Raw genomic sequence first — 24,920 nt, 5'->3', positions numbered from 1 at the left:
GAACACTTCAATATTTATTTATTTATTACAAGTCATGTTGTCGTCGCAATACTGAACAATGTTATCACACATCTCAGATTTTACTCGTATCCCGCAGGCCTACACTCAGCTTAAATCCAGAGGAGCAAACTAACAAGTCAAGTTCCTCAGAAAGTGTTCCACGTCAAAGAGTAAATAGTCAATAAGTGAATAATAAACACAATTCTGGACTGATGAAGACGTTTTGTCGCTATGACGATCCTGCAGAAGGACTTGTCGATAAAACCCAGCCAACCAACTTCCCCTTTTTACTCAGTTCTCAGCTTTTTCTCAGCGCTCTGTTCATGACTTCACCAGTTTACATCCCACCACTTCTCTTTGGCTTTGAGGTGTCTATGTTTCCTTCTAGAACTGAAAATAATATTTATTAATACCAACATCATGCCTCAACTTATTCTAAAGTGTGTTTCACACATGTAGGTAGCACAGAGTTTATGCTGACTTGTGCACAGTGTGTATCACTGCTGCTCTGCATTGCCGTGCTGATGAGAGAACCTCAATGATTAAAACGCTTTGTTCACTTCAAATGCTTTTAATTCAGCAGTCTTATACACATGTATATACAAACACAAATGAGAAAATACCTGATAAAAATTAACACTTTCTGCTTCCTCATCACCTGAATTTAACTGTCCTGTTACCAAACATATATATATTCACATACAAAGAAATCCCGTTGAGGCAATGAAAAATAATTACCATAAGAATGCCATAAATCAGCACAATCTTACACAAACTAATGATGAAGCTGCTATGTATTATATTCATGTTATCTAATGTCCTGTTTGCACTCTGTTCATCTTACCAATCGTCTGCAAAGTAAAGCCATTAAATATTTAACAATAAGCTGAATGAGAAATAGAGAAATATTCCATCTATGGTGAACATGACATCATCTTCTTCTCCTTCATGATGCTTGGATCTCAATCACTCTGTTGACATAGTCTGCTTCTACTGCGTCCTGTGGACATGAAACAACAGAGAGAGAGAGAGAGAGAGAGAGAGAGAGAGAGAGAGAGAGAGAGGTGTTAAGCGCTCAGCAGCACATTTTATTGTTGAAAGAATAATGTACCTGTTGCTCACCTTTACTGGTTTGTTGCAGCATCTTGATCTAAACCACCTGAACGAAAAGGAAACGAAGGAATAAAAGTAATAAATGAACTTTTCAAAGAGACCAATAAGTCTTTAGCTGCAAATGACCATATCATAGAAAAGTGTTTCTCACCACTCAAAGATGATGATTGTACTGTAGAGCGCTACGATTCCCAGGATCTTCAGTGTAACGTAGACGACAGCCCCAAACTCTGGATTATCTGTAACAAGACAGCATGGTCACCTTCTCCTTAATGGGAAATGTTACGGCTCTAAAACATCATCAACCTGAATTCCTTCTGTTAACCTCAAACATAAACTGGTTTATAGCATCATTTCATACAAATGCAATAAAAGGTGTTTTACAGGGTACTCAAACAAACAAACAAACAAACAAACAAACAAACAAACAAACAAAGCAATACAGAAAACTAGAAAAACAGAAAAGAGAGGAGAGCAGATTAAATTAAACACATTCAGTTCAGTTCTACATTTACCTGCATTATTAATCCGTGATGACGTCTGATTACCGAGATCATTTGTGGCCACACAGTAATAATCCTCTATATCTGTCACAGAGGTCACCTTGAAGCTGTAAAAGTCTCCTTCAGCTACACTGACAGGTCCGTCTTTGCTGGTCTTGAACCAGGTGAAGCTGACGGGAGGATTGGCTCTGCTGGAGCAGGTCAGGTTCACCAGACTACCTGCTGACACCAAACCTGATGGACTGATGGACACTGAGGTGTCTTTGGGAGCATCTGAGGAAAATGTGAGATTCACTTTATTCATTAAAATCATCCCATGAATCATCATGTGCTGACAGGATCTAATAACAAACACTTATTATCTTACATGAAACATTGAGCGTCGTTCTCTTCTCTGCTGTCTTGACGTCTTTTCCTTCATTTACAGGATATCTGGCTGAACAGGTGATGATGAATCCATCATCTTCGTTTGACAGAGTGAAGGTCTTCTGTATTTTAGTTGTGAAGGTTCGATCTGTGTTTTCCTCTATTTTGTTGTGAGGGTCTTGTTGGAGAGTCCAGGTGAGTTTAGGAGGGGAGTGTGGACAGGGAGTGAAAGCTGAGCAGGTTATAGTGACAGACTGCTTCTCCTTCAGATCACCTGAGATCGCAATGCTGGGCCTCGGAGGAGTATCTGGGGTTTCAAATCAAACACAGATTGTACAATAAAAAATAAATCATGATAGATTAGAATACTTTTTTAAAACCAAGGCTGACACAGAAGGTGACAATTTTATATTGAAAATGCATAAAGTGTCTAAGGCTTGCTTTTTAATATCCCAAAACTTGACCATTTTAATGTTAAATTGTACAGAATCAGTGTTTAATCAGAATTTAAATTCATGGCAAAGTGAAAAACCTCCAAAATTAAAAAGTTGCAACTTTCACTTTTTATTCTAAACAATAACGTTATAGACTGACTGATAAAAAAACAAAACTCTCTTACCTTTGACTGTTATTTGAAGAGGATCACAAAAAGCTGTTGACGTGAATGGTCTGTTCTCAATTCTGAAGTAGTACCAGTCTGTGTAACTTGTGTTTACAATGGAAAATAAAGTGGTGCAGTTTTTCTGACTCAGGTCTCCAGTAAGACTCATTGGATAGATATTATCCGTACTGCTACTGTTGAAAATCACATTATGTGGATTTTTAGCAAAATCTTGGTTACTTTTAATCCACACGCCGAAGGTTGATCTTGTGCTGTTGAATTCCTCTTCTGATTTAACTGTAAAGTTACATGGGATTTGCAGACAGGATCCACTCAGTGCTTCCATCTGCTTTGGTGTAGTGATGAATAGGGATGGGCTTTTAGGACAAACAGCCAAAGCACCTGTAAAACAGACTCTTGATGAACAAATTGTGGAGCAAAATCTGCATGAAGAGAAAGTTCATGATGCACAAACTGTAATTCAGCAGCAGCATGTTCGGTCTTTTTTAACAATGTCAGTATGAAACATTTCACTTTGCAGACAGAGCATGAACAGTTGGAAAAAATAACGTCTTCACATTAAAGTGACTGAACAAACAGCTCACCTGAAACTAAGAAGACGTTCAGTAACACGATGGCTGTCACCATTTTCACAGACCGGACTGAAATGACACTCATCACCTGGATTTCACAAAAAGTTACTTTTGATAAAACATCTTTTAAAAAAAGCATTCATGTTATTTTAAAGCCACCTCAAATTAATACATTCAAACCAGGAACTCTCCGTGTACAAGCAGGTGTTACTGTGTTATAATAGTGATCAATAAGCTCTGCAGCATTGAAAAGAGTTTAAATATAAAACGATCCAGTGTGAGTTTATGATGTTTCTGCTAAAACAAAACCCAACAAATAAAAGTAGAGTTCATGAAAATCAGCAAAATAAAAAAAACTTCCCTGAGTTAAACATAAAAGCAGTAACATGTTATCTTACCAATTTGTGAATGTCAGCAGAACTGCAACAGACCCAGTAGCTACCCGACTTCCCTGCTAAGCCGTTGTGATATAAAAGCAAACATGAAATGACTGAAATACTGCCGAAAAAGAAGAAGAAGTCTTCACTCCTCCTGTTCGCACCATGTGAGTGAGGAAGTCATCTTTTGAGACAACTTGATCTCATCAGGGTGCGAATAACATATTTATTTTCAAACATGATTTTTATCACATGACTCACAGCAAGCCTGTATGCCTTATTAGGGGCCGAACAGTTATGCTGCTGGTCCCTCTTGTTTTTGTCAATATTATCTTCTCCTGTAGTTCTTGGAGACTACTAAGACTACTAAACGTCATCATGCCGACTCGTCCACCATTACAGCCTCGTTGTTTATACTCGCGCTCATGTGACCGTGGTGTAGTTTATTTATATCCTAATGTGAGCTTTTTACTTCATAAAAGTGGTGTTCATTTGTGGAGATTATCTTGCTGAACAAAACGTATAAGTATCATAAACGTTTGTTTGCCGAGGAGCTTATTTTCTGCAATAATCCAAAACCCAATGTGAAAATCCCATTGGCTTTTTGTCAAGGTAACCAGGGAGATGCTAACTTCCTGGCTTGTCTACAAAAATACGTCATCCCTGGAGCACCCTAAAGAGGGAGTTTAATTACGAGTAGTTTATTTGTTGTGGTACTGTTTTGTTATTACTGAGGAGGATGATTTGAGACCATCAGTACAGAAAGCCAGTGTTCATCATATCAGATCATATAACCAAAGAGTAATTTATTATACAACAAACAGCTTTTTCTTCTGTAGGAAAGGTCAGATAATACAAGTTAATACGTAGCAGCTGTATACTGTGTTGTTGCTGTTACCTTGACTGTTAGCCAACAGAGATTTATAATGTAGATCTGCATGTCGTTCACTGTCAACTATCAAGTGATCCAGTTAGTTTAGATAAAGATCTAGATGTACTCATGCTGAATTTCTTATTTTTAAACATGCAACTTCTCAGTAATGTTAGCAAATACAGAAGTGGTGAAGTGCTGTTGTTGACAGGGCGTGGGAAATGTAGAGCTAATATGAACACTTCAATATTTATTTATTTATTACAAGTCATGTTGTCGTCGCAATACTGAACAATGTTATCACACATCTCAGATTTTACTCGTATCCTGCAGGCCTACACTCAGCTTAAATCCAGAGGAGCAAACTAACAAGTCAAGTTCCTCAGAAAGTGTTCCACGTCAAAGAGTAAATAGTCAATAAGTGAATAATAAACACAATTCTGGACTGATGAAGACGTTTTGTCGCTATGACGATCCTGCAGAAGGACTTGTCGATAAAACCCAGCCAACCAACTTCCCCTTTTTACTCAGTTCTCAGCTTTTTCTCAGCGCTCTGTTCATGACTTCACCAGTTTACATCCCACCACTTCTCTTTGGCTGTGAGGTGTCTATGTTTCCTTCTAGAACTGAAAATAATATTTATTAATACCAACATCATGCCTCAACTTATTCTAAAGTGTATTTCACACATGTAGGTAGCGCAGAGTTTATGCTGACTTGTGCACAGTCTGTATCACTGCTGCTCTGCATTGCCGTGCTGATGAGAGAACCTCAATGATTAAAACGCTTTGTTCACTTCAAATGCTTTTAATTCAGCAGTCTTATACACATGTATATACAAACACAAATGAGAAAATACCTGATAAAAATTAACACTTTCTGCTTCCTCATCACCTGAATTTAACTGTCCTGTTACCAAACATATATATATTCACATACAAAGAAATCCCGTTGAGGCAATGAAAAATAATTACCATAAGAATGCCATAAATCAGCACAATCTTACACAAACTAATGATGAAGCTGCTATATATTATATTCATGTTATCTAATGTCCTGTTTGCACTCTGTTCATCTTACCAATCGTCTGCAAAGTAAAGCCATTAAATATTTAACAATAAGCTGAATGAGAAATAGAGAAATATTCCATCTATGGTGAACATGACATCATCTTCTTCTCCTTCATGATGCTTGGATCTCAATCACTCTGTTGACATAGTCTGCTTCTACTGCGTCCTGTGGACATGAAACAACAGAGAGAGAGAGAGAGAGAGAGAGAGAGAGAGAGAGAGAGAGGTGTTAAGCGCTCAGCAGCACATTTTATTGTTGAAAGAATAATGTACCTGTTGCTCACCTTCACTGGTTTGTTGCAGCATCTTGATCTAAACCACCTGAACGAAAAGGAAACGAAGGAATAAAAGTAATAAATGAACTTTTCAAAGAGACCAATAAGTCTTTAGCTGCAAATGACCATATCATAGAAAAGTGTTTCTCACCACTCAAAGATGATGATTGTACTGTAGAGCGCTACGATTCCCAGGATCTTCAGTGTAACGTAGACGACAGCCCCAAACTCTGGATTATCTGTAACAAGACAGCATGGTCACCTTCTCCTTAATGGGAAATGTTACGGCTCTAAAACATCATCAACCTGAATTCCTTCTGTTAACCTCAAACATAAACTGGTTTATAGCATCATTTCATACAAATGCAATAAAAGGTGTTTTACAGGGTACTCAAACAAACAAACAAACAAACAAACAAACAAACAAACAAACAAAGCAATACAGAAAACTAGAAAAACAGAAAAGAGAGGAGAGCAGATTAAATTAAACACATTCAGTTCAGTTCTACATTTACCTGCATTATTAATCCGTGATGTCTGATTACCGAGATCATTTGTGGCCACACAGTAATAATCCTCTATATCTGTCACAGAGGTCACCTTGAAGCTGTAAAAGTCTCCTTCAGCTACACTGACAGGTCCGTCTTTGCTGGTCTTGAACCAGGTGAAGCTAACGGGAGGATTGGCTCTGCTGGAGCAGGTCAGGTTCACCAGACTACCTGCTGACACCAAACCTGATGGACTGATGGACACTGAGGTGTCTTTGGGAGCATCTGAGGAAAATGTGAGATTCACTTTATTCATTAAAATCATCCCATGAATCATCATGTGCTGACAGGATCTAATAACAAACACTTATTATCTTACATGAAACACTGAGCGTCGTTCTCTTCTTTGCTTTCTTGACGTCTTTTCCTTCATTTACAGGATATCTGGCTGAACAGGTGATGATGAATCCATCATCTTCGTTTGACAGAGTGAAGGTCTTCTGTATTTTAGTTGTGAAGGTTCGATCTGTGTTTTCCTCTATTTTGTTGTGAGGGTCTTGTTGGAGAGTCCAGGTGAGTTTAGGAGGGGAGTGTGGACAGGGGGTGAAAGCTGAGCAGGTTATAGTGACAGACTGCTTCTCCTTCAGATCACCTGAGATCTCAATGCTGGGCCTCGGAGGAGTATCTGGGGTTTCAAATCAAACACAGATTGTACAATAAAAAATAAATCATGATAGATTAGAATACTTTTTTAAAACCAAGGCTGACACAGAAGGTGACAATTTTATATTGAAAATGCATAAAGTGTCTAAGGCTTGCTTTTTAATATCCCAAAACTTGACCATTTTAATGTTAAATTGTACAGAATCAGTGTTTAATCAGAATTTAAATTCATGGCAAAGTGAAAAACCTCCAAAATTAAAAAGTTGCAACTTTCACTTTTTATTCTAAACAATAACGTTATAGACTGACTGATAAAAAACAATATTCTCTTACCTTTGACTGTTATTTGAAGAGGATCACAAAGAGCTGTTGACGTGAATGGTCTGTTCTCAATTCTGAAGTAGTACCAGTCTGTGTAACTTGTGTTTACAATGGAAAATAAAGTGTTGCAGTTTTTCTGACTCAGGTCTCCAGTAAGACTCATTGGATAGATATTATCCATCCTGCTACTGTTGAAAATCACATAGTTTGGATTTTTGGCAAAATCTTTGCTATTTTTAATCCACACTCCGAAGATTGATCTTGCGCTGCTGAGTTTCTCTTCTGGTTTAATTCTAAAGTTACATGGAATTTGCAGGCAAGATCCACTCAGTGCTTCCATCTCCTTTGGTGCAGTAATGAATAGGGCTGTTCTTTCAGGACAAACAGCCAAAGCACCTGTGAAACAGACTCGTGATGAACAAATTGTGGAGCAAAATCTGCATGAAGAGAAAGTTCATGATGCACAAACTGTAATTCAGCAGCAACATGTTTGGTCTTTTTAACAATGTCAGTATGAAACATTTCACTTTGCAGACAGAGCATGAACAGTTGGAAAAAGTAACGTCTCCAAATAAAAGTGACTGAACAAACAGCTCACCTGAAACAAAGAAGAAGCTCAGTAACACGATGGCTGTCACCATTTTCACAGACTGGACTGAAATGACACTCATCACCTGGATTTGACAAAAAGTTACTTTTCATAAAACATCTTTTAAACGAAGCATTCATGTTATTTTAAAGCCACCTCAAATTAATACATTCAAACCAGGAACTCTCCGTGTACAATCAGATATTACTGTGTTATAATAGTGATTAATAATCTCTGCAGAGTTAAAAACAGTTTAAATATAAAATGATCCAGTGTGAGTTTATGATGTTTCTGCTAAAACAAAACCCAACAAATAAAAGTAGAGTTCATGAAAAGTAGCAAAATAAAAGGAAACTCTCAGAGTTAAACATAAAAGCAATAACATGTTATCTTACCAAAGGAGCCGGCAGCTAAAACGAAGAAACAATTAGTTTTAAAATCAGACAATTTGTGAATGTCAGCAGAACTGCAACAGACCCAGGAGCTACCCGACTTCCCTGCTAAGCCGTTGTGATATTAAAGCAAATATGAAATGACTGAAACACCTCCTGCCCACATCCTGTGAGAGAGGAAGTCATCTTTTGAGACAACCTCAGCTCATCAGGCTGCGAATGACATATTCATTCTCAAAGATTATTTTTTATCACATGACTCAAAGCAATCCTGTATGCCTTATCTTCTCTTGTAGTTCATCTTACATCAATAACAATAGTGACACATTAAACGAATATAAAAACAATGAACAAGTCAGTAGATATAAAATATAGACATGTACTATATAGAGGGAGTTTTACTACGAGTACTGTAGATGTTGTGGTACTGTCTTGTTATTACAAAGGAGGAGGATTTGAGACCATCAGTACAGATAGCCAGTGTTCATCATATCAGATCCTATAACCAAAGAGTAATTTATTATACAACAAACAACTGTTTCTTCTGTAGGAAAGGTCAGATAATACAAGTTAATACGTAGCAGCTGTATACTGTGTTGTTGCTGTAACCTTGACTGTTAGCCAACAGAGATTTATAATGTAGATCTGCATGTCGTTCACTGTCAACTATCGAGTGATCCAGTTAGTTTAGATAAAGATCTAGATGTACTCATGCTGAATTTCTTATTTTTAAACATGCAACTTCTCATTGATGTTAGCAAATACAGAAGTGGAGAAGTGGTGATGCGCTGTCGTTGACAAGGTTAATGAAGTTGTTGAAGTCTTGGTGCCGACTACACGGAGCCTCCTTGCTATTATTCTATTACATTCATAAAGTGAAGCTGTAACGTCACCCTCAGCTACACAAGCTAAAGCAAAAGCAGTCTGTATGTAGTCTAACTGTTTAGCTTAGTTTGCCACATTACTATTTTTTTTTTTAATTGAACCTTTATTTAACCAGGAGGTCCATGAGATTAAAATCTCTTTTTCGAGGGAAATCTGGATATCTTAAAATGGTTGTAAACTAAGCAACTGGCTGAGACAAAGCAGCCACTCCTCCCTCTGAAAGGCTGACATGGGAAATGTATAGCTAATATGCACACTTCAATATTAGTTTATTTATTACATATTGTCATCACAATACTGAACAATGTTATCGCACATCTCAGATTTTACTCGTATCCTGCAGGCCTACACTCAGCTTAAATCCAGAGGAGCAAACTGACAAGTCAAGTTCCTCAGAAAGTGTTCCACGTCAAAGAGTAAATAGTCAATAAGTGAATAATAAACACAATTCTGGACTGAGGAGGACGTTTTGTCGCTATGACGATCCTGCAGAAGGACTTGTCGATAAAACCCAGCCAACCAACTTCCCCTTTTTACTCAGTTCTCAGCTTTTTCCCAGCGCTCTGTTCATGACTTGACCAGTTTACATCCCACCACTTCTCTTTGGCTTTGAGGTGTCTGTTTCCTTGTAGAACTGAAAATAATATTTATTAATACCAACATCATTCCTCAACTTATTCTAAAGTGTATTTCACACATGTAGGTAGCACAGAGTTTATGCTGACTTGTGCACAGTCTGTTTCACTGCTGCTCTGCATTGCCGTGCTGATGAGAGAACCTCAGTCATTAAAACGCTTTGTTCACTTAATGCTTTTAATTCAGCAGTCTCATACACACGTATATACAAATACAAATGAGAAAATACCTGATCAAAATTAACACTTTCTGCTTCCTCATCACCTGAATTTAACTGTCCTTTAGTCAAACATATATATATATTCACATGCAAAGAAACCCCATTGAGGCAATGACAAATAATTACCATAAGAATGCCATAAATCAGCACAATCTTACACAAACTAATGATGAAGCTGCTATATATTAGATTCATGTTATCTAATGCCCTGTTTGCACTCTGTTCATCTTACCAATCGTCTGCAAAGTAAAGCCATTTAATATTTAAGAATTAGCTGAATAAGAAATAGAGAAATATTCCATTCATGGTGAACATGACATCATCTTCTTCTCCTTCATGATGCTTGGATCTCAATCACTCTGTTGACATAGTCTGCTTCTACTGCGTCCTGTGGACATGAAACAACAGAGAGAGAGAGAGAGAGAGAGAGAGAGAGAGAGAGAGAGAGAGAGAGAGAGAGAGAGAGAGAGAGAGAGAGAGAGAGAGGTTAAGGGCTCTGCAGTACATTTTATTGTTGAAAGAATAATGTACCTGTTGCTCACCTTTTCACTGGTTTGTTGCAGCATCTTGATCTAAACCACCTGAACGAAAAGGAAACGAAGGAATAAAAGTAATAAATGAACTTTTCAAAGAGACCAATAAGTCTTTAGCTGCAAATGACCATATCATAGAAAAGTTTGTCTCACCACTCAAAGATGATGATTGTACTGTAGAGCGCTACGATTCCCAGGATCTTCAGTGTAACGTAGACGACAGCCCCAAACTCTGGATTATCTGTAACAAGACAGCATGGTCACCTTCTCCTTAATGGGAGAAGTTACGGCTCTAAAACATCATCAACCTGAATTCCTTCTGTTAACCTCAAACATAAACTGGTTTATAGCATCATTTCATACAAATGCAAACAAAGCAATACAGAAAACGAGAAAAACAGAAAAGAGAGGAGAGCAGATTAGATTCAATTAAATTAAATCTTTAATATTTTCTAATAACTAGACCTGCTCCTATCTGCGTCACCAACATTGTGGTGCCCCGGGTGAGGCATAGTATTATCGTACTGTAATTCAGCAGCAACATGTTTGGTCCTTTTTCCTTTTAACAATGTCTGTATGAAACATTTCACTTTGCATACAGAGCATGAACAGTTGGAAAAAATAACGTCTCCAAATAAATGTGACTGAACAAACAGCTCACCTGAAACTAAGAAGACGCTCAGTAACACGATGGCTGTCACCATTTTCACAGACTGGACTGAAATGACACTCATCACCTGGATTTGACAAAAAGTTACTTTTCATAAAACATCTTTTAAACGAAGCATTCCTGTTATTTTAAAGCCACCTCAAATTAATACATTCAAACCAGGAACTCTCCATGTACAACCAGATGTTACTGTGTTATAATAGTGATTAATAATCTCTGCAGAGTTGCTCTGAAAACAGTTTAAATATAAAATGATCCAGTGTAAGTTTATGATGTTTCTGCTATAACAAAACCCAACAAATAAAAGTAGAGTTTATGAAAAGCAGCAAAATAAAAAAAAACTCTCTGAATTAAACATAAAAGCAGTAACATGAAATGACTGCATGTTAACACAGCCGGTGACTCTTGCTTCTCTCTTTTATGAAGAGATTTCTTTTAGGAATTAAATGTCAGAGATAAAAAGCTAATAATCTACACTGCAATAACTCTGGATACGACTTCACACTAATGCTGTAACCTTGACGGAGACTGGTGTGAGGTTAATGGAAGGAGGGATGTTTGGAGGTTAGATTTCTGTGACGTCAAACTTATGTAGAGAAGCTAATGTCGATACCTCCATTCACTCACAAGACCCTGTATGGTACTAAAGCACAATCAACATGGCCTCGTGGTGCCTTTTGAGACATTAAACAATACAATGTTTACAGGCTGAGGCCCAAAGATTTTCTTTTTTTGGCAAAATTCTGACAAAAAGTAGATAAAGTTTTAACATTTTTACTCATAAAAAGTTTTTCAATTAATTTTAGTACCAGATCTTTTAATACACCATTGACTGAGTCTCATGAAATGCCCTTTTATTTTTGATTGAGCTTGATATTCAAATATATATATATATATATCAGAAGTCCATTAACTTCTCCAAAACACCGTAGCAGGTTTCCAGTGGGAATTACTATGCATAATTCATCTTGCCACTTTTGTAATGTTTGTGATTAATTTGTTTGATTTCAGGTGATGTTTACACACAATTATGTGAAATGTTGGACCAATAAATGCAACTGAGATTAATAGGTATTTTTTAGAAGTTGTATTTCATGGTTTTTATTACAGTGCAATGAATAAATATCTTCAAATGCAGAAACTGTGTCTCATGTTTATTTTCTTAAGTAATTAAAATACAAATAAAATGCGGGACACAAAATATGAAAGAAAAAGAATAGATAACTAAATGAGATTAAATATGCTTTGTTAAAAATGATCTGTAAAATATCACAAAATTACACAAACTTTTCCAAAAAAATGATCTTGTAGTACTTTGTTAATGTGTGAACTGCTTCTCATGTCGCTATTTAGAATAGTTCCCCATTAAGAGCCTTTTCAGACTTATACTTGAACTGATCTGATGTACAGATTGCTAGTTCTCCTTTATTTAACTGTGGTCAGTGAAGATTGCATTTTCTTCTCAAGTGTCTTTTCCTACACTAACTGACATATAAAACTTCTTGTATAAGTAAAAAATAAAGGTATATTACAAATACGACCCAAAAATGATCACAAAACAACACTCATTTTTTCTTCACTTGAGCGTAGAGATCCTCTGGGACGTCAGCAGCCTGTCTTAAGCTGCTCGCTGTCTCTGACACGTTGACCTGTGCATACAGCGTATCCTGCTGCTGTCCACTGTCCTGCTCCGAGGCCGAGGACGGTTCAGGTCTCCGCTTGGAGAAGTCGATCTCTCCATAATGGATGTCTTCTTCTGTTTTGCTGGTTGGCATTTGAAGAGTCAGCTCGTCACCTCTTTGACTCTGTGAGAAAAAAGGTGCTAAATGATACGTCTGAATACTGATTCAGGTTAAATTAGTTGCTGCTAGATTACAGTGCAACCTTTAATATTGTTGTACAGTACTTCTAGACTGGCTGATAAATTATACTAAATTACAACCCTCACTAGAGTCAGGCCATATCTTGAAGGTAGGGGCTATGCTGTCGCCCTTAGTGATCATTATTCAGAGAGTGGAGTCCCCCAGGGTTCGATTCTCGGGCCTCCATTATTCAACCTCTGTGTGCTTCCACTAGGCCAAATCATGAAAGACAAAAAGACTGCTTATCATAGCTATCCAAATAACGTCCAAATCCAAATAAATAATATGGATGGAAACTTATTTCCTTCAGTTAAATCAAGATAAGAAAGTTGATTTTGCAACAAGGAGGAAAGACTCAAAGTTATCACTCAGGTTACATTATAAAGACTAAAGGCCAACATTTTATATTCATATACTTATCAATGCAATTGTACAAAAGGATGAACATAGAAAACTATGAAGAAGAGTAGGCTACACTAATGGTTTGTCTGTTTTTTCTCACTTACATGGGCGGGGTGGGCGGAGGCGGGTAATGTTCCTGTTTCTTAACCGCTTCAACATTTCATCTTCCTTTAAAAAATATAGACTAAAGGCAAGAGCATGTCATTCCTAATGTACTAACTACCAGACCTTCGTAAATGTATGTATGACTTTAGCAGACTTGGAGAATGTGTTTCAGAGAGTATTCATACATATTAAAATGAGTGGGAAATAACAATTAAGGTTATGCTAACAAAACTGACGTTATTTTGGTTTTAGTTGATTAGGCTAATGGCATAACCTTTGGTAATTTGATATATATTTAGTTTTTTTTGTGAAATTTAATTTTGAATCTTCCCAGTTTACATAGCTATTGAATAATACTTAAAGGTAGGATTGATAGTGTTGTTCAAATACATTTTTTGTTATATTTGTTGAAATTCTCATTGCATGACAGGGTGCTCCAACTTTAGCCATTTTCAGATCTAAACTTAAAACAGTTTAGATTTCTTACAGTTTCCAAACACAGCATGTTGCTAACAGGTTGTTTTGTCACATTTGTTGTACTTCTTAATATTTAACCTCTCAAAGATTGTCAACTTAGTATTAAGACAGATGCTTTCGACATAGTCACTGTGAGCAGATTTAAAATATTCACAACGCACACTGTACAACGAAGTTTAATATTCACCTGAGTTTGTGGACGTTTCGACTTAAACCACCTGGAAGATATGAGAGAGCTGTCAGAATAATTATTGTACTGTCTGTTTCAGGTTAAATAAATAGTGTGCTGCCAATAGAGAGTAAGGACTGATGGGAGACAGACATTATTGAATGTGCATCAGTGGAAAGAAAATCAAGATTGATACTTAAGTTTTGTCAAAGTCAAGTCGCAGAACAGGTGCAGAAATGAGCAAAACTGACAGATCACATACTCATCCATGCCCTCGGGGTTACCAACATCGGTTTAGTTAAAACGTTATTGCCAGAAACTGAATTAATTTAACTAATTTACTTACCAAACACAGATAGCAAGGCAGATGAGTATGATGACAAGGATCCCTCCAAGAGCTGAACCCCACTGTAGTGAGCTGACAGAGCTCTCTGTTCATAGAAACACAAAACCAGGTGACTAAAAGAAAACAAAGGATGAATGTAGATATGTAACAATACAGGTGTAACCATTATTTGTATAGGGTCATTTCATAAAAATGCAGTAAAAAAAGTGCTTCACAGAGAACTAAAAAAAACAAGTGAAAAACAGAAAAGAGAGGAGAGCAGATTAGATTCAATTAAACAGATTCAGTTCAGTTCTACATTTACCTGCATTATTAATCCGTGACGACGTCTGATTACCGAGATCATTTGTGGCCACACAGTAATAATCTTCTATATCTGTCACAGAGGTCACCTTGAAGCTGTAAAAGTCTCCTTCAGATACACTGACCGGTCCGTCTTTGCTGGTCTTAATCCAGGTGTAGCGGATGACGGGAGGATTGGCTCTGCTGGAGCAGGTCAGGTTCACCCGGCTACCTGCTGACACCAAACCTGATGGACTGATGGACACTGAGGTGTCTTTAGGAGCATCTGAGGAAGACGTGAGATTCACTTTATTCATTAAAATCATTCCATGAATCATCATGTGCTGACAGGATCTAATAACAAACACTTTATTATCTTACATGAAACACTGAGCGTCGTTCTCTCCTCTGCTGTCTTGACGTCTTTTCCTTCATTTAAAGGATATCTGGCTGAACAGGTGATGTTGAATCCATCATGTTCGTCTGACAGAGTGAAGGTCTTCTGGATTTTAGTTGTGAAGGTTCGATCTGTGTTTTCCTCTATTTTGTTGTGAGGGTCTTGTTGGAGAGTCCAGGTGAGTTCAGGAGGGGAGTGTGGACAGGGAGTGAAAGCTGAGCAGGTTATAGTGACAGACTGATTCTCCTTCAGATCACCTGAGATCTCAATGCTGGGCCTCGGAGGAGAATCTGGAGTTTCAAGTCAAACACAGATTGTACAATAAAAAATAGATTATGATATTAGAACACTTTTGTGAAAGCTGACACAAAAGGTGTCAATCTTGTATTGAAAATGCATAAAGTGTCTAAGGTTTGCTTTTTAATATCCCCAAAATGTGATCATTTTAATGTCAAACTTTAACAACAGAATCAGTGTTTAATCAAAATTTAAGTTCATGTCAAAGTGAAAAACCTCCAAAATTAAAAAGTTGCAACTTTCACTTTTTATTCTAAACAATAACGTTATAGACTGACTGATAAAAAAACAAAACTCTCTTACCTTTGACTGTTATTTGAAGAGGATCACAAGAAGCTGTTGCCCTGAATGATCCGTTCTCAATTCTGAAGTAGTACCAGTCTGTGTAACTTGTGTTCACAATGGAAAATAAAGTGGTGCAGTTTTTCTGACTCAGGTCTCCAGTAAGACTCATTGGATAGATATTATCCGTACTGCTACTGTTGAAAATCACATTATGTGGATTTTTAGCAAAATCTTGGTTACTTTTAATCCACACGCCGAAGGTTGATCTTGTGCTGTTGAATTCCTCTTCTGATTTAACTGTAAAGTTACATGGGATTTGCAGACAGGATCCACTCAGTGCTTCCATCTGCTTTGGTGTAGTGATGAATAGGGATGGGCTTTTAGGACAAACAGCCAAAGCACCTGTAAAACAGACTCTTGATGAACAAATTGTGGAGCAAAATCTGCATGAAGAGAAAGTTCATGATGCACAAACTGTAATTCAGCAGCAGCATGTTCGGTCTTTTTTAACAATGTCAGTATGAAACATTTCACTTTGCAGACAGAGCATGAACAGTTGGAAAAAATAACGTCTTCACATTAAAGTGACTGAACAAACAGCTCACCTGAAACTAAGAAGACGTTCAGTAACACGATGGCTGTCACCATTTTCACAGACCGGACTGAAATGACACTCATCACCTGGATTTCACAAAAAGTTACTTTTGATAAAACATCTTTTAAAAAAAGCATTCATGTTATTTTAAAGCCACCTCAAATTAATACATTCAAACCAGGAACTCTCCGTGTACAAGCAGGTGTTACTGTGTTATAATAGTGATCAATAAGCTCTGCAGCATTGAAAAGAGTTTAAATATAAAACGATCCAGTGTGAGTTTATGATGTTTCTGCTAAAACTAAACCCAACAAATAAAAGTAGAGTTCATGAAAATCAGCAAAATAAAAAAAACTTCCCTGAGTTAAACATAAAAGCAGTAACATAGGAGCCGGCAGCTAAAATGAAGAAACAGTTAGTTTTAAAATCAGACAATTTGTGAATGTCAGCAGAACTGCAACAGACCTAGTAGCTACCCGACTTCCCTGCTAAGCCGTTGTGATATAAAAGCAAATATGAAATGACTGAAATACTGCCGAAGAAAAAGAAGAAGAAGAAGTCTTGACTCCTCCTGCTCACACCCTTTGAGTGAGGAAGTCATCTTTTGAGACAACTTGATCTTATCAGGGTGCGAATGACATATTTATTCTCAAAGATTAATTTTTATCACATGACTCTCAGCAAGCCTGTATGCCTTATTAGGGGCCGAACAGTTATGCTGCTGGTCCCTCTTGTTTTTGTCAATATTATCTTCTCCTGTAGTTCTTGGAGACTACTAAAACTACAAAACGTCATCATGCCAACTCATCTGCCATTACAGCCTCGTTGTTTATACTCGCGCTCATGCGACCGTGGTGTAGTTTATTTATAGCCTAATGTTAACTTTTTACTTCATAAAAGTGGTGTTCATTTGTGGAGATTATCTTGCTGAACAAAACGTATAAGTATCATAAACGTTTGTTTGCCACCGAGCTTGTTTTCTGCAATAATCCAAAACCCAATGTAAAAATCCCATTGGCTTTTTGTCAAGGGAACCAGGGCGATGCTAACTTCCTGGCTGGCCTACAAAAATATGTCATCACTGGAGCACTCTATAGAGGGAGCTTCATCATGAGTAGTTTAGTTGTTGTGGTACTGTTTTGTTATTACAAAGGAGGATGGTTTGCTGTTACCTTGACTGTTAGCCACAGAGATTTATAATGTAGATCTGCATGTCGTTCACTGTCAACTATCAAGTGATCCAGTTGGTTTACATAAAGGTCTAGATGTACTCATGCTGAATTTCTTCATTTTAAACATGCAACTTCTCAGTAATGTTAGCAAATACAGAAGTGGTGAAGCGGTGAAGTGGTGAAGCAGTGATGCCTGTTGTTGACAAGGTTAAAGAAGTTGTTGCCGTCTTGATGCAGACTATACGGAGCCTCCGTGCTATTATTTTATTACCTTCATAAAGTATAGTTGCAACGTAACCCTCGGCTACACAAGCTAAAACAAAAGCAGTCTGTATGTAGTCTAACTGTTTAGCTTAGTTTGCCACATATCTTAAAATGGTTATAAACTAGGCAGCTGGCTGAGACCAAGCAGCCCCTCCTCCCTCTACTAGCATTACCTGCAGGCAGTGCTTCTAGTTTTATGTCCTTTTTGCTCCTATTTTTGCATAGAAAGAATTTAGGAGAAGAAAAATAATGATAATAAAAATGTGGCAAAAAACAGCCCAACCTTACAGAGTGGAAACAATCTTCATCTTCTTTTCTGTCGTAATTAAAATGACTGTATGGAGAAAACGGGATACACAATACATAACAAAACAAGGTCGATGCCTTGTCAGAAATAATCAGAAGATATCATGAAACAAAATGACACATAAACATGTCAAAACTAAATGTAATCTTGTACAACATTACGAATGTGTGTGCAGAACTGCTTATGGTGCCATGTTCACTATCCTTTGCATGTCATCATTTTTGACTCTAGCTCCCTATTTAAAGCTTTGAGACTTTTATTTGCACACATCTGGACATATGAATAACAAATCACACATAAACAGCTGCGTGAGTTCAGCACACAAATATTTATTTATTTTTATTTTATTTTATCTTTATTTAACCACACAAGTCAATTGAGAACCAATTCTCATTTACAATGACGACGTGGCCAAGAGGCAGCAAGACATAAGAACAGGGGTCTCCAACCTGTTTCCCTCTGAGAGCTAATTTGACAAAATGAAAGTGGCTGAGAGCTACTCAAAGCACCAAGTCTGTCTTACTTTTATAGTCCTTTAATAACATTTCAGCCACCGCAGTCATCGCCTCTATTACAATTCTTTCATAGGTGAAGGGCTTTTTTGTTTCGTTAGGATGTGCACCACTAAACGATGGCTGTTTGCTTCATCGGCCTTCTTTGGTAAACAGAGACTGTCGTCTTTTAAGGATTGTTTTTGGCTCCTTTACCTTCTTTGTTCATAAACTGCTACCAGCCGGAAAGTCCCATGAAAAGTTTCTGTGAACTTGGCGCTCGATGTTACATTTTTTACTGACTAACACGCTTACACCGCAAATGTGACACATACCGATTCCTCATGAAAATAATGTATTTTTTGCCTTTTATTGGCCTGCGGTCATTGTCAAATCCAGTCTCTGTATGTTATGGCGTTACAAACCTGACAGCAGCCTAACTAGTTTAATTGACAGCCGATAGGCATATAATCATTTGGTCTCAGAATGGGGTGGGTTGTCTGTGAATTTGATTGGGTTGTAATTTAAACAGTTTTACAAAGAACCATTAGCGAACCACTCAGAAACTGGTAGCGAGCGAGCTACTTGTTGGAGACCCCTGCATTAGAACATAGAACATAAATACGACTACTGCAATGTCGTTCACTGTCAACTATCAAGTGATCCAGTTGGTTTACATAAAGGTCTAGATGTACTCATGCTGAATTTCTTCATTTTAAACATGCAACTTCTCAGTAATGTCAGCAAATACAGGAGTGGTGAAGTGGTGAAGCAATGATGACTGTTGTTGACAAGGTTAAAGAAGTTGTTGCCGTCTTGGTGCAGACTATACAGAGCCTCTTTGCTATTATTTTATTACCTTCATAAAGTATATCTGCAACGTAACCCTCGGCTACACAAGCTAAAACAAAAGCAGTCTGTATGTAGTCTAACTGTTTAGCTTAGTTTGACACATATCTTAAAAAGGTTGTAAACTAAGCAGCTGGCTGAGACAAAGCAGCCCCTCCTCCCTCTACCTGGCAGATGTGGGAAATGTATAGCTAATATGCACACTTCAATATTTATTTATTTATTACAAATCATATTGTCATCGCAATACTGAACAATGTTATCGCACATCTCAGATTTTACTCGTATCCTGCAGGCCTACACTCAGCTTAAATCCAGAGGAGCAAACTAATAAGTCAAATTCCTCAGAAAGTGTTCCACGTCAAAGAGTAAATAGGCAATAAGTGAATAATAAAAACAATTCTGGACTGATGAAGATGTTTTGTCGCTATGACGATCCTGCAGAAGTACTTGTCGATAAAACCGAGCCAACCAACTTCCCCTTTTTACTCAGTTCTCAGCTTTTTCTCACGCTCTGTTCATGACTTCACCAGTTTACATCCCACCACTTCTCTTTGGCTGTGAGGTGTCTATGTTTCCTTGTAGAACTGAAAATAATATTTATTAATACGAACATCATGCCTCAACTTATTCTAAAGTGTGTTTCACACATGTAGGTAGCACAGAGTTTATGCTGACTTGTGCACAGTCTGTATCACTGCTGCTCTGCATTGCCGTGCTGATGAGAGAACCTCAGTGATTAAAACACTTTGTTCACTTCAAATGCTTTTAATTCAGCAGTCTCATACACATGTATATACAAACACAAATGAGAAAACACCTGATCAAAATCAGCACTTTCTGCTTCCTCATCACCAGAATTTAACTGTCCTGTTGTCAAAGATATATATATATTCACATGCAAAGAAAGCCATTTGAGATAATGAAAAATAATTACCATAATAATGCCATAAATACGCACAATCTTACAAAAACTAATGATGAAGCTGCTATATATTATATTCATGTTATCTAATGCCCTGTTTGCACTCTTTTCATCTTACCAATCGTCTGCAAAGTAAAGCCATTTAATATTGAAGAACTAGCTGAATAAGAAATAGAGAAATATTCCATCTATGGTGAACATGACATCATCTTCATCTCCTTCATGATGCTTGGATCTCAATCACTCTGTTGACATAGTCTGCTTCTACTGCGTCCTGTGGACATGAAACAACAGAGAGAGAGAGAGAGAGAGAGAGAGAGAGAGAGAGAGAGAGAGAGAGAGAGAGAGAGACGTTGTGATATAAAAGCAAACACAAAATGACTGAAATACTGCAGAAAAAGAAGAAGTCTTCACTCCTCCTGCTCGCACCCTGTGAGGGAGGAAGTCATCTTTTGAGACAACTCGTCCGCCATTACAGCCTCGTTGTTTATACTCGCGCTCATGTGACCATGGTGTAGTTTATTTATAGCCTAATGTTAGCTTTTTACTTCATAAAAGTGGTGTTCATTTGTGAAGATTATCTTGCTGAACAAAACGTATAAGTATCATAAACGTTTGTTTGCCGAGGAGCTTATTTTCTGCAATAATCCAAAACCCAATGTAAAAATCCCATTGGCTTTTTGTCGAGGGAACCAGGGCGATGCTAACTTCCTGGCTGGCCTACAAAAATACGTCATCCCTGGAGCACTCTATAGAGCAGGGGTGGGCAATTAATTTTTACAAGGGGCCACATGAGAAACCTGAGTTGTGTTGGAGGGCCGAACCAACAATAACTTGAACTCAATTCTGCTCAGTATTAATTTTCCCCATTGTAAAAAGCATTAAATTATATATTTTTGATTAGTTGCTACTCGTAATCAGAAGAATAAGGATATTCTGTAAATATTTATATAAATATATGAAATTGTGGTGTAGGTCATATAGGAAAATACTCCTATAGAAGTAATAAACAGTAAAAACAATAATTGCATCAGTGTTTCATTTTATTTTTAACATGTTAATCTTCCCAAATACTGAATAGGTGTTTTACAGTATGTTAAAGATAGGCAATTGTCAACTTGATGCAAAAAGCAATAAATGCTTTTAATGTTTTACACTTCATTTTACTTGTTCAGTGGGAAAAATCCAGCCTGCTCTGGGCTTGAACAAGTGCATTGAAATCTGGCTGAATGTCTGAGGTGGATATGCGAAGGACAGCTGAGAGGTGGTCATCAGTGATAGAGGATCTGTATCTGGATTTGTTGAACTTCATCACTGAGAATGTCTGTTCACATACTGTACGTAGGTAGATCCAAAGAGGACTAGAATCTTCTGAGCATGACTCCTCATGTGTGGAAAGTTCTCCTCTTTGAGGGAAGAGTAGAAGTCAAGTAGTGAGACTGACCTAAAGTGCTCTGCCAGAAGTGTGTCAGACTGCAGGTCAATCAGTTCCATCTGAACATCACTGGGTGCATTCTCCACACTGCAGGTGAAGGGAGAACCTGCCAGCTTGTCCCATTTTAGTCCCAACTTGTCCAAACATGCATTTACCTCCGTGAATAAATCACTCCCGGTTGTTGTCCCTTTCATTGACTGCATGGCTGCCAGCTCCTCCGTGATTTTAAAGTCCGTAGATATCCCACGTATGAAAATGAGTAGCTGGGCAGTGTCACGTACATCGCAGCTCTCATCCAAAGCCAGGGAAAAATAGTCGAAGCTGACCGCTCTGTTCTTCAGCTGAAGTTCCAGATTCCCCGCGATGTCCTCAACCCTCCTCGTTACAGTCCGATGGGAGAGGGGGACGTTCTCAAAAGCTCCCTTTTTGTCCGGGCATATTAGGGCAGCAGAGTCCAGCAAACACTCCTTAATAAACTCCCCGTCAGAAAACGGTTTACTTTTTCTGGCGATTTTGTGGGATATGACATAACTTGTCTTGACAGCTGCATCTCTGGATGTGCAACGTTTAGTAAAAAGTCCTTGTTGGTTTTGCGGCTTAGCTAGCAAAGCATCCGACTCCCTTGCGCGCTCTTGTTCAGACAAGTTCTTGTATTTCTCCTCACGTAGTGGCGATTCAAATTGTAATCCTTGAACACGGCGACCTGCACACCACAAACTAAGCACACGCCTTTACCTTTGACTTCTGTAAATAGATATTTAGCAGTCCATGTCTTGTTGAAAACGCGGCATTCGGTATCGAGTTTTCTTTTGTTGCCGTGGGCTGACATGTTGAGGGCGAGCTTAGCTTACCAGCATCACATGTAGCTGTTTACCTACGCATGTGCGTGACTACGTAAATAAAAAAACCTTTTCAAAAGAAAAGCAACACAGCCGTATTGCGTGCACAGCATAAATAGGCCTATTTTTTTATTTATGTTCAGATTTACTTGACCTCACGCGGGCCAGACAGGGACAGCCAACGGGCCGGATGTGGCCCGCGGGCCGTAAAATGCCCAGGTCTGCTATAGAGGGAGTTTTATTACGAGTAGTTTAGTTGTTGTAGTACCGTTTTGTTATTACAGAGGAGGATGATTTGAGACCATCAGTACAGATAGCCAGTGTTTAATTAGACAAATATGCAAGAAACTCATCATATCAGATCATATAACCAAAGAGAAATTAATTATACAACAAACAGCTGTTTCTTCTGTAGGAAAGCTCAGATAATACAAGTTAATACATAGCAGCTGTATACTGTGTTATTGCTGTAACCGTGACTGTTAGCCAACAGAGATTTATAATGTAGATCTGTATGTCGTTCACTGTCAACTATCAAGTGATCCAGTTAGTTTAGATAAAGGTCTAGATGTACTCATGCTGAATTTCTTCATTTTTACACATGCAACTTCTCAGCAATGCTAGCAAATACAGAAGTGGTGAAGTGCTGTTGTTAATAAGGCGTGGGAAATGTAAAGCTAATATGAACACTTCAATATTTATTTATTTATTACAAGTCGTATTGTCATCACAATACTGAACAATGTTATCGCACATCTCAGATTTTACTCGTATCCTGCAGGCCTACACTCAGCTTAAATCCAGAGGAGCAAACTGACAAGTCAAGTTCCTCAGAAAGTGTTCCACGTCAAAGAGTAAATAGTCAATAAGTGAATAATAAACACAATTCTGGACTGAGGAGGACGTTTTGTCGCTATGACGATCCTGCAGAAGGACTTGTCGATAAAACCCAGCCAACCAACTTCCCCTTTTTACTCAGTTCTCAGCTTTTTCTCACGCTCTGTTCATGACTTCACCAGTTTACATCCCACCACTTCTCTTTGGCTGTGAGGTGTCTATGTTTCCTTGTAGAACTGAAAAGAATATTTATTAATACCAACATCATGCCTCAAATTATTCTAAAGTGTATTTCACACATGTAGGTAGCACAGAGTTTATGCTGACTTGTGCACAGTCTATATCACTGCTGCTCTGCATTGCCGTGCTGATGAGAGAACCTTAGTGATTAAAACACTTTGTTCACTTCAAATGCTTTAAATCTTTTAATTCAGCAGGCTTATACACATGTATATTAAAAAAAACGGTATATAATACTACAATATAATCTTGTAGTACATTGTTAATGTGTGAACTGCTTCTTCTCATGTCACCATTTAGAATAGTTCCCCATTAAGAGCCTTTTCGGACTTATACTTACACTGATCTGATGTACAGATTGCTAATCGCACAGCAACAGTCATATGAGGTCAGTTCACACATATGATTTATTATATCTTGATGGCTAAACTATTTGAGCTGCAGTGTGTGGAGGATTTGAGTTCCCCTTTATATAAACTGTGGCCAGTGAAGATTGCATTTTCCTCTCCAGTGTCTTTTCCTACAATAACTGACATATAAAACTTCTTATATAAGTAAAAAATGAAGGTATATCACAAATCCAACCCAAACATGATCACAAAACAACACTCAGTTTTTCTTCACTTGAGCGTAGAGATCCTCTGGGACGTCAGCAGCCTGTCTTAAGCTGCTCACTGTCTCGGACACGTTGACCTGTGCATACAGCGTATCCTGCTGCTGTCCACTGTCCTGCTCCGAGGCCGAGGACGGTTCAGGTCTCCGCTTGGAGAAGTCGATCTCTCCATAATGGATGTCTTCTTCTGTTTTGCTGGCTGGCATTTTTGAAGAGTCAGCTCGTCACCTCTTTGACTCTGTGAGAAAAAAGGTGTTAAATGATACGTCTGAATACTGATTCAGGTTAAATTAGTTGATGCTGCTAGATTACAGTGCAACCTTTAATATTGTTGTAAAGTACTTCTAGACTGGCTGAAAAATTATACTAAATTACAACCCTCACTAGAGTCAGGCCATATCTTGAAGGTAGGGGCCATGCTGTCGCCCTTAGTGATCATTATTCAGAGTGGAGTCCCCCAGGGTTCGATTCTCGGGCCTCGATTATTTAACCTCTGTGTGCTTCCACTAGGCTAAATCATAAAAGTCAAAAAGACTGCTTATCATAGCTATACAAATAATGTTTA

The 24,920-nt window shown here is 37.9% G+C and overlaps 3 protein-coding genes across 3 annotated transcripts in view; all 3 read right to left on the bottom strand.

The window, feature by feature from the left end:
• Nucleotides 1-551: 551 nt before the first annotated feature.
• LOC141760081 (sialic acid-binding Ig-like lectin 14) lies at nucleotides 552-3,737 on the bottom strand. The gene is made up of 7 exons (XM_074622728.1): nucleotides 3,718-3,737; nucleotides 2,602-2,960; nucleotides 1,984-2,289; nucleotides 1,629-1,889; nucleotides 1,265-1,352; nucleotides 1,123-1,159; nucleotides 552-1,000 (listed from the first exon to the last, which is right to left on the bottom strand). Exons 1-7 carry the CDS (start codon nucleotides 3,735-3,737, stop codon nucleotides 947-949), a joined length of 1,125 nt encoding a protein of 374 aa, XP_074478829.1. The 3' UTR covers nucleotides 552-946.
• Nucleotides 3,738-5,211: 1,474 nt separating this feature from the next.
• The window catches only part of LOC141759483 (myelin-associated glycoprotein-like), a 31,619-nt gene continuing 11,910 nt past the window's right edge, over nucleotides 5,212-24,920 (bottom strand). Inside the window, exons 5-8 of the mRNA XM_074621594.1 lie at nucleotides 14,832-15,095; nucleotides 5,921-6,008; nucleotides 5,779-5,815; nucleotides 5,212-5,660 (exon numbers count right to left, since the gene is read on the bottom strand). Coding sequence (XP_074477695.1) covers nucleotides 5,607-5,660; nucleotides 5,779-5,815; nucleotides 5,921-6,008; nucleotides 14,832-15,095 — 443 coding nt within the window. The 3' untranslated portion in view covers nucleotides 5,212-5,606. The remainder of the gene's footprint in view (nucleotides 5,661-5,778; nucleotides 5,816-5,920; nucleotides 6,009-14,831; nucleotides 15,096-24,920) is intronic.
• On the bottom strand, nucleotides 15,147-16,466 carry LOC141759487 (myeloid cell surface antigen CD33-like). The gene is made up of 3 exons (XM_074621599.1): nucleotides 16,394-16,466; nucleotides 15,807-16,190; nucleotides 15,147-15,496 (listed from the first exon to the last, which is right to left on the bottom strand). The coding sequence occupies exons 1-3, from the start codon at nucleotides 16,464-16,466 to the stop codon at nucleotides 15,147-15,149; spliced, it is 807 nt and encodes a 268-aa protein (XP_074477700.1).

This window comes from Sebastes fasciatus, chromosome 21, assembly GCF_043250625.1.
Source record: "Sebastes fasciatus isolate fSebFas1 chromosome 21, fSebFas1.pri, whole genome shotgun sequence".
In the NCBI taxonomy this organism is placed as follows: domain Eukaryota; kingdom Metazoa; phylum Chordata; class Actinopteri; order Perciformes; family Sebastidae; genus Sebastes; species Sebastes fasciatus.
This window is presented reverse-complemented; position numbering and strand designations above follow the sequence as displayed.

What these genes read in the sequence shown, in the direction of transcription:
- LOC141760081 (XM_074622728.1), bottom strand. Translation starts at nt 3,737, where the DNA reads ATGACTTCCTCACTCACATG. An exon ending in ATGACTTCCTCACTCACATG is followed by an intron (nt 2,961 to 3,717) that starts GTGCGAACAGGA and finishes TTGTCCTAAAAG; the next exon opens with CCCATCCCTATTCATCACTA. An exon ending in AACGACGCTCAATGTTTCAT is followed by an intron (nt 1,890 to 1,983) that starts GTAAGATAATAA and finishes CATTTTCCTCAG; the next exon opens with ATGCTCCCAAAGACACCTCA.
- LOC141759487 (XM_074621599.1), bottom strand. Translation starts at nt 16,466, where the DNA reads ATGAGTGTCATTTCAGTCCGGTCTGTGAAAATGGTGACAGCCATCGTG. An exon ending in GAACGTCTTCTTAGTTTCAG is followed by an intron (nt 16,191 to 16,393) that starts GTGAGCTGTTTG and finishes TCTGTTTTACAG; the next exon opens with GTGCTTTGGCTGTTTGTCCT. An exon ending in TCTTCAAATAACAGTCAAAG is followed by an intron (nt 15,497 to 15,806) that starts GTAAGAGAGTTT and finishes TTGAAACTCCAG; the next exon opens with ATTCTCCTCCGAGGCCCAGC.